This window comes from Neodiprion lecontei, chromosome 4, assembly GCF_021901455.1.
Source record: "Neodiprion lecontei isolate iyNeoLeco1 chromosome 4, iyNeoLeco1.1, whole genome shotgun sequence".
NCBI lineage: Eukaryota > Metazoa > Arthropoda > Insecta > Hymenoptera > Diprionidae > Neodiprion > Neodiprion lecontei.
This window is the reverse complement of record NC_060263.1, coordinates 27,185,559-27,193,874: the sequence shown is the minus strand read 5'-3', so window position 1 is coordinate 27,193,874 and position 8,316 is coordinate 27,185,559. Positions and strand designations below refer to the sequence as shown.

At 34.8% G+C, this 8,316-nt stretch overlaps 2 protein-coding genes across 6 annotated transcripts; one reads left to right on the top strand and one right to left on the bottom strand.

The window, feature by feature from the left end:
• Positions 1–380: 380 nt before the first annotated feature.
• Positions 381–5,086, top strand: LOC107226576 (angiotensin-converting enzyme-like). 3 transcript variants are annotated; one of them, XM_046737718.1, is made up of 13 exons: positions 381–567; positions 1,558–1,695; positions 1,782–1,940; positions 2,132–2,231; positions 2,371–2,514; positions 2,604–2,907; positions 3,114–3,266; positions 3,403–3,527; positions 3,718–3,893; positions 4,065–4,225; positions 4,297–4,419; positions 4,620–4,804; positions 4,881–5,086. In XM_046737718.1, exons 2-13 carry the CDS (start codon positions 1,624–1,626, stop codon positions 4,997–4,999), a joined length of 1,821 nt encoding a protein of 606 aa, XP_046593674.1. In that variant the 5' UTR covers positions 381–567; positions 1,558–1,623; the 3' UTR covers positions 5,000–5,086. The 3 variants fall into 3 exon arrangements, with proteins under 3 accessions (XP_046593674.1, XP_046593673.1, XP_015522926.1); XM_046737717.1 differs by lacking the exon at positions 381–567 and adding an exon at positions 686–972; XM_015667440.2 differs by lacking the exon at positions 381–567 and adding an exon at positions 689–972 and having other exon boundaries at positions 4,902–5,086.
• Positions 5,087–5,214: 128 nt separating this feature from the next.
• On the bottom strand, positions 5,215–8,303 carry LOC107226578. Of its 3 annotated transcripts, none has more exons than XM_015667442.2 (9): positions 8,207–8,303; positions 7,988–8,121; positions 7,635–7,878; positions 7,240–7,375; positions 7,086–7,171; positions 6,777–6,992; positions 6,448–6,598; positions 5,671–5,756; positions 5,215–5,573 (listed from the first exon to the last, which is right to left on the bottom strand). In XM_015667442.2, exons 2-9 carry the CDS (start codon positions 8,075–8,077, stop codon positions 5,356–5,358), a joined length of 1,227 nt encoding a protein of 408 aa, XP_015522928.1. In that variant the 5' UTR covers positions 8,078–8,121; positions 8,207–8,303; the 3' UTR covers positions 5,215–5,355. The 3 variants fall into 3 exon arrangements, 2 of the variants coding, with proteins under 2 accessions (XP_015522928.1, XP_046593678.1); XR_006903945.1 differs by adding an exon at positions 6,239–6,371 and having other exon boundaries at positions 5,432–5,573; positions 7,988–8,252; XM_046737722.1 differs by lacking the exon at positions 5,671–5,756 and having other exon boundaries at positions 5,382–5,573; positions 7,988–8,252.
• Between the last annotated feature and the right edge of the window lie 13 nt (positions 8,304–8,316).

The following is an 8,316-nucleotide window of genomic DNA, read 5'->3' as shown; positions in this document are numbered from 1 at the left end:
TGTATCCTATGAACATAAATCGACTTTAACGATCATTAATCACCTTCGATTTTCACTCGGTTCCCCTAATTATTATATATATAACATCAACTATGTCATCATTCATTGATGAGATTAGTTATTGATATCAGGAAGACAAAAACACGCAATGCTGCTGGTTCATGAGATGATCCAACATCTTTGTTGAAATTATGGTGTCTATTTAAAATAAATCAAAGCCATACCAACTTGTTATTGTGACTCGTAGTTAAAATATATTCAAAAAATTACTGTCACATATAACAGTATATATATAATAGATGTAATACGGAAGGTTTTGGCGTGTGCCATAGCGTGTTGGACAGTCACGCTTTACGCTCTGACGGTGCCTATCCCTTCCTCCTTTGACTACAACATACACAGGCACAGTGTCAGGCCCATCAAATTACATCTAAAAGGTCTCAGTCTTTGCAAGGATTTGGTAGAGAATCGAATAAGTTCTTCGAGTACTAAACACAGTATTTGAAAATGTTGTTGTAGTTACATTTATAAAGTTTAAATAAAAGAATGAAAGGATAAGCAATAGTCGTCAGTTGATGTGGAACAGAAAATATTTTTATGCCATTATACTATTCCCTGCATTCTACAACACATAAAAATTCTTTTTTCTATTTTTTTTTTTTTCCTCATAATTTGTCATGAGCATCAGTGATTGGATTTACTAATTTACACTAATTACATGAAATTGTAATGACACATTAGAAAGAGTCCCATTTTTTTCAGTAACAGATATTTGGTACTGTTTCAGTATATCATATTCATTTAAATTTTCTATCAAACATATCGTACAAGTAGATAAATTTAACACACTAGACGAAGGCAAGGAAATATAATAGGATGATACTGTTGAATAAGTTGAAAAATTTTCAAATATTTGGAACTTTCTTAATTTTCCTATTTGCTCTTGAGGAAAGTGACGAACGATATATAGAGGTAAGTAAAAGTAAATTTTCATGTGCATATGCCAAAAGTATTAACTCTGTCTCAAATTCCATATTCTTTGTTTGACAGATACGTTTCAAATATTTGGATTCAAAAAGATAGTATTTTCATCTATTACCACAGATATTTTACTTTCGATTTTAATTTCGTAGGATTTTGCGTACTTACACTGAGAATAACAGTGTATTAAACAGTACAGATGATACAGTTTGATAGGTAGCATCCTTCGACATGCTTCGTAGATCAGTATATAGTCACAGTAACTGTTCATAGTTTTATGGCGGGTTGGGTGCAGCTGAATTTACATTTCTAATTTCTTTTATTCACAATCCTTTTGTTTATAATATGCAGGCTACTAGGCAATTTTTATAAAACGTTATCTATCCTTATTTCGGTGACTGGAAATCCTTTTTTTTTAATGGGGATTATTCAAAAAAATTTCTGACTACATAGCATCTATTACCTAATACCTGTGAATTACTTGATAAAATTTCTTGAATAACCGTAGAAGGTAAGTCTAATACTAATATTACTGTTTGTGCGTTATGGAGCCTAATGTACTTTTCATTTCCATAGGGGTTAAATGTGAATTTGGGTGAGGCTTTACAGTTCCTCAGAGAATATGATCGTGAAGCAACAGCAATGTGCAACAGAGTGACTATGGCACAATGGCAATTTGTTACAAACATAACCGACAATTACCGACGCAAAATGGTAAGCAGATAATGATAGTTCAATGTTGGCCTATTTGAATTTACGGAATTGATCAATATGTATGACACTTATATCTTCTTAATCAGCTGGACGAACAAACGCTGAAGGCAAAATTTGACAGAGCATCTTGGAGAAAAGCTGTTAGTTTTGCTTGGAGTCGAATACCAGATCCTTTAGCAAGACGACAACTTAAAATGCTTGCAACTCGAGGACGTAATTCCTTAACTGATGACAAATTTAACGAGGTATTTTAATTTAACATAGTGCATGTATGAAAATAAGAAGTATAGTCTGCAATTCGTTGAGAAATGTAAAAAAAACATATTTCAACACATCTGCATTTACTTCATTAATGAAATTTGGGTTTTTTAATTATTTGGAGCATGTACACAGTTCTTAGAACAAAAATGAAAAAACCTCAAACCGTATATTCCAGATTTACCATTTGATAGCTGAGATGAAAGAACTCTACACCAGAACTAGACTCTGCCCATACAAAGAAAACGATCACCAGTGTAATCTAGTTTTGGATCCGGGTATGTTAATAAGTAACTAGAAAAGAATGTTAATTTGTTCACTGAGATAAAACTCCAAATGACTGCACTGAAGGATTCAATATCGTGATTATTTTAAAAAACAATCCTTCTCTTTTACAATGAATATATTTGTATCTAGATATTAATAAAATAATGGCTCAGTCAAAAGACTACAAAGAACTATCATATTATTGGAGAGCCTGGCACGAGGCTGTTGGACCGCCATTAAAAAATAAGTATATGCGATATGTGAGACTTGCCAATCAAGCTGCAAGACTGAATGGTAAGCACATACAACCACTCATTAATTTCAATTGAAACCTAAATAACCAATATGAATCAATAAATTTAGTACAATACATTTGCACACAGGTTTCGCCGACGCGGGAGATCAGATGCGAGAAGACTACGAAGATGATTCTTTTCAGCAAAATATCGCCGAAGTGATCTCTGCAGTTACACCATTATACAAGCACTTGTTCACTTATACCAGGCATAAATTAATTGACAGATACGGAGATGTGATAAGAAAAGATGGCCCATTACCTGCTCACATTTTAGGCAATATGTGGGCTCAAAACTGGCAGGGAATTTATGATATAGTTCAGCCTTTTCCGGCAGCTAAGAAACTAGATGTCACTTTGGATATGATGCTTCAAGGCATTTCACCGCTAAGGTAAAAGCAGTAATGTGTATCCAGTTGTATTGCTAGAACACACATAGATTAAAGAATTATTATAGAAGTTCACAATAGGGGTCCAGACTTATTTGCATTACAGTTTTCAACAGTAATATATACGTACAGTCTTCGAAATATTGAATATTGCATGAAAATATCAGCACGAACTGCCTTTTCATTCGATTTGCACATTTTGCTTTCAGAATGTTTCAAATTGCCGAGGAATTTTTCACATCCATGGGAATGATACCAATGCCACCTGAATTCTGGCGAATGTCAATGTTTGAGAAACCAACAAACAGAGAAGTAAAATGTACAGCAAGTGCTTGGGACTTCTGTAATCGAATTGATTTTAGGTAAACAAACTTTTAGAATAAATTGAATTTCTTAACGAGAATCCTTAATTCTGAGTACATGGATTATACAGAGTATTCAATCAGACTGCACGTGTTTTAGTTACCAATATCGAAAAATCGTTTTTCTGAATTACAGAATAAAACAGTGTACTAGAGTGAATATGGAAGATTTATTCTCAACCCACCATGAAATGGCACATTTACAATATTATCTGCAATACAGAGATCAACCATTACTATTTCGTAACGAGGCACTACCAGGTAAATAGTCACTTGAAATTGATCATCTTAAGACGAGTACTAATAAACTATTAATTATATTAATATGATTGGCCCTCTTTACCTCATCTTAGACATGTAAATCTTTGTTTGGTCTTTGTTGTTCTTTTGTGCGTTTTGCAATTCAAAAATCCTTTTTCACATCTGTCACAATTAAATGATATTGCTCTAGGATTTCATGAGGCTGTAAGCGATGCCATAGGCCTTTCCATAATGACGCCACAGCATTTACATCGAATTGGACTCTATAACAACTCTACAGATGATTATGAATCCAACATTAATTTTCTGATAATGATCGCTTTGGAAAAAATAACTTACATGCCATTTGCATACATCGTTGACCAGGTACATGAATTTATGTATTACGAAAATCTTTCCCGCATTCTAATATATAGAAGTACTTTTTTCTCTCAACATTAGTCTCATTTTAAATCAGGATTTTGCAAGATTTGAAACAATGCACTGAGTGTACCCACTGCAAAGATTGATTTTCCTAAATGAATTTCCATATCTTAGTGGAGGTGGAGAGTATTTAGCGACGGTGATGCCGATATGACGACAAGATGGTGGGAGCTAAGATTACAATATCAAGGTATAGTGCCACCAGTAACAAGGTCAGAAAGTCATTTTGATCCGGCATCAAAGTACCACGTTCCTGCTGACATCCCTTATGTAAAGTTAGTAAATGATATCAAAGGTGACCATTTTTTTATATCACAAATTTTAAATGCACTTTGTTTTTCTTCAGATACTTTGTGGGTATAGTGTTGCAGTTTCAACTATTTGAATCACTCTGCGACGTTGCTGGTCACGTAGGAGCGCTACACACTTGTGATTTCTATCGTTCCCGTGAAGCTGGTCGCCTTCTTTCGTAAGTGACAAAATTCTTATTAAAGTATTACATGCTGCGAAGCAATTGACTGCACATGGATATGGGTAGATGAAACAGAAATTATATGCCTTTCTCATATGTGATCACTTTGATACTTGTAAGTATTTTAAACTATTCATGGTATTCGTTTCATGAGAAAATTATTTCGACATAACACTTACAAATCTATAATTTTTTAGGGATGTTTTGTCAGTGGGCTCATCAAGAAATTGGAAAGATACAATCAGAGAGATGACACGTGGTCGAACCGATCGGCTCGACGCAGGAGCAATGCTAAGATACTTTGAGCCACTTGCTCAATGGCTAAGACGACAGAATCAAATGGAGCCAGTAATAGGTTGGATAACCAGCCAGGAAGACACAGGTCAGTACAATCGATATAACATTACTAGAAACTCTACTGTACATTCTAACCAGGCACGAAATTCATGTAATCGCAGAAATGTTACTTTCTGTTTCAGCACTTTTCGCACACTGGTACAAAAGCAAGTCGACTTGTTTAAAGCCAACATCCATAGCTCTGTTATTAATATTGAACGCTCTATATTGGATAACATAAATGCAAGACTTATTTCACCAATGTATATAAAGAGGCATCGATTATTTATTTTATGATGAAATTAATGATTTCAATTCTACATACTTGAGAGATTGAATGATGAATCAAAAAGAGAAAAATTCCGAAAATTACAAATTCATTATTCCAATATCATACTAAGATCTCAAATTGATATAGAAAATTTCGTTTATTATTAGTTCATAATATCGTAAGTATCTTAAATAGAATATATTTATTAATAAACCACAGTGATTGTATCCAATATACACGAACTCAATTGTTATTTAACAAATTCAAATAAAACATATGATGTAACATAAATAATACTATATACACGTAAATATTTACGAGCCTGCTCATGATACAAGACACGCATCTCCGCCATTGGTAATGTAACAAGTGAGTTCCTCCAAGTCATTGATAGCAACTTCATGTCCGATTTGATTCCCATTTTCATCAACACAGAAACACTCATTCCTACGACATTGCCATGCTTCGAAATTTCCAAAGTCACAACAGGTAGGGAGCTCAGTCACTGAAGCTTTGCTTAAAATCCATCGTGTTCTGGCACAATCTATAAATTGAAGAGATTTTTTTGCTCAAATTGTTTTAATTGTATCTAATATAACTATTCAGTTATCCACATGATATTACAGAAAAAGACAACTTACTACAATCCATTATTGTAGCTTCAGTTGCATTTGTTAGAGCTTCGAAACTATCTATTTGTACGCCATTGGGGTCAGCACAAATTTTTCTGTAATTGAAGTTTGCAAGTGCTATCAGTGCAGGTTTCTATTCATTATTGATTTTATGTCCATGTGAATTGTACTACGAAAAATGTGCATGGTAACACCATGAAATATTATTCTCAGTTTATCTATACTAATGAAACTATAGAGATCTGATGAAAGGCTAACCATATAAACTATTTCTTCTTTCAATCAAGTCATATTACGAATCCATTCTCAGATCACATGAGCCCATCTTCACATTTGTATTTAATAATAATAATAATAATAATAATAATCACTGCCAACACCCGCCATGCCTGATAGGGTATATCTTCAGAAGCCTTTTTTGACTTGTACATGGCAAAGGAGGGAATGGATCAGTAAACATCATTATTTGGCTGCAGCCCACTTAAGATGTTCGATAGAAACATCCGCATTCACACAGGGACAAAGAAAACTGCAGAAAAACTTCCCCGGATGCAGCCAGTCTAAGTTCAAACCTTACCTCGCTGATTCGGTACCTGAACGGCGTGACCTGTTTTACAATTTTTACAAGTTGCCATTCAGGTCCTCCTCGACAGGCTGGGAATTTTAACTCTGGCCCTCCCAATCCACAGTCTTGCACGCTATGCGCTATGCTGTTAGGCCGGTTAATCCCAAATATTAACACTTTTTAATAACAAGCAGGCAAAAATTTAAATCAGTTACACTTACTTAGAATCGGAGTATTGAATTCGCTCATATTTTCCATCAATTTGACAAGATGGCAAGAGTTCAATATCAGTGACTCCATTAGCAACCAAAGTATCGTATGCCTCTTCACAAGTTGTATTATATGTTCCATTCGTATGTATCGTTGAGTCAACTGAAAAATGGATATGTTCAATCATCTGTTATCAAATTGTTTGAAAGTAACATCTTCATCAAGATAATAAGAATTCTATTGAAAAGTTTGACAAGTTTCTTGTCCATCAATAATCGAGTAATAGGCGCTAAGGTATAGAAAATATTCATGTTATGTGTGATCCCTCAATTATACCTACAGCAAGAGAGAGTGTCCTCTGCCAAATTGGTAACATTGACCGTGCTAATATCAGTTATTGGTGCTCCAGTAACACTGTCAATGCATAAACAAGTAGCATTGGTACCATTCATGCATTGTACTGGGTCAAATCGACCATTGCTTAGGCAACGGGCAACAGGTATGTGGTATGTAGGATCAAGAGTATTTTGTGCTCTCCAGGCATTTAAGGAGCATCCTGAAAATCAGCAGTTAAACAATCTCGTGAACATTTCGATCGGTATGGAAAGCTGGTAAATGTAAATGAAACATACAAATCGTTTCTAATTACCGCAAGACATTTCTCGTTGGTTCCATGGATTTAAGTAAGGTATTTCGCCGAATATTCTTTCGCCAGTGGGAGCCTTGCAATAACATCTGCAGAATGTAGGTTTATTTTATAGTAGTCATCTTATAAATCTCACTTTATTAATAAATATATTTACATTGACCCTGGAATGCAATGTGCTGCTGAATAAAGGCCATCGTTATCACATTCTGGTCGTAGTTCACTACTTCCCAATGTTCCGTTGTCCCTTTTCTCATCATACGCTACTCGCTCCAGCGCACAATCAGTAGTCACTAGAAAAGTTATCCACTAACACATTAACCAAGTTTGATTCAAGAAATACGAAACTGTATTGATACGAAGTATTGAAGGAAAGTCATATTAATAATTACAAGTATTACCCACACCATAGTACACTAGTTTCATATTGAATCTATTGCATCGAAGAATTTATTCTTAGTCATCACAACAGATTATAATATGAAGAATATGCAATGACGTTCGAAATGTATTTCTACAAAAGCTGAACAAATTTTCATGAATCAACAGTACTTGTCTGGCATGTTGCTTGATCATCGTCTTTTGTAGTGCATGCCAATTCTGGTCCACAAATTTCACTGGGTGGCAGTTGACCCGGTGCGCCTGAAACGCATTCGTCACCTTCATACAGATTTGTGAGACAATAATCACAGCAGTTGCAAACATCGGGATATAGCATAAAAGTCCCATAATTTGTGGAATTCAGGACCTGGCAGCCAGTAGTTAAATCAGAACATCCAGTCTCAGTGATATACTCCTTTCCAAAATGAATTGAAAACAATTTAGAGTTAAATCAAGGGAGATAGTATTTTGAATGAAGTAACCGTGATATTATTTGTTGTAAAGAATGGTGTATATTTACCTACCGTACAATACGCTGTTGTGCAACGAATTTCTAGGGCTGCGGAAGCTTCATGTGCAAGCACCAAAATAAGAAAGAAAACTTCATACTTCATGCTTGCCAGCTTGCTGCCAACGTGTTTCTCCACTTCAGAATTGTCTATGTGTACAATTGCGTAGCAAAAAACTTGGATGATAAAAAAATTAGATAAGACCAATAACTGATATCAATTCCACAATCGTACCTGTACAGCTGATAATGACGTAGTATGTACGATGACTGCAACGATGTATGTATGTAGACTTAAGTAGTTATTTGAGGCAGATGATAGGATGTATTGTCAGATTAAAAAAG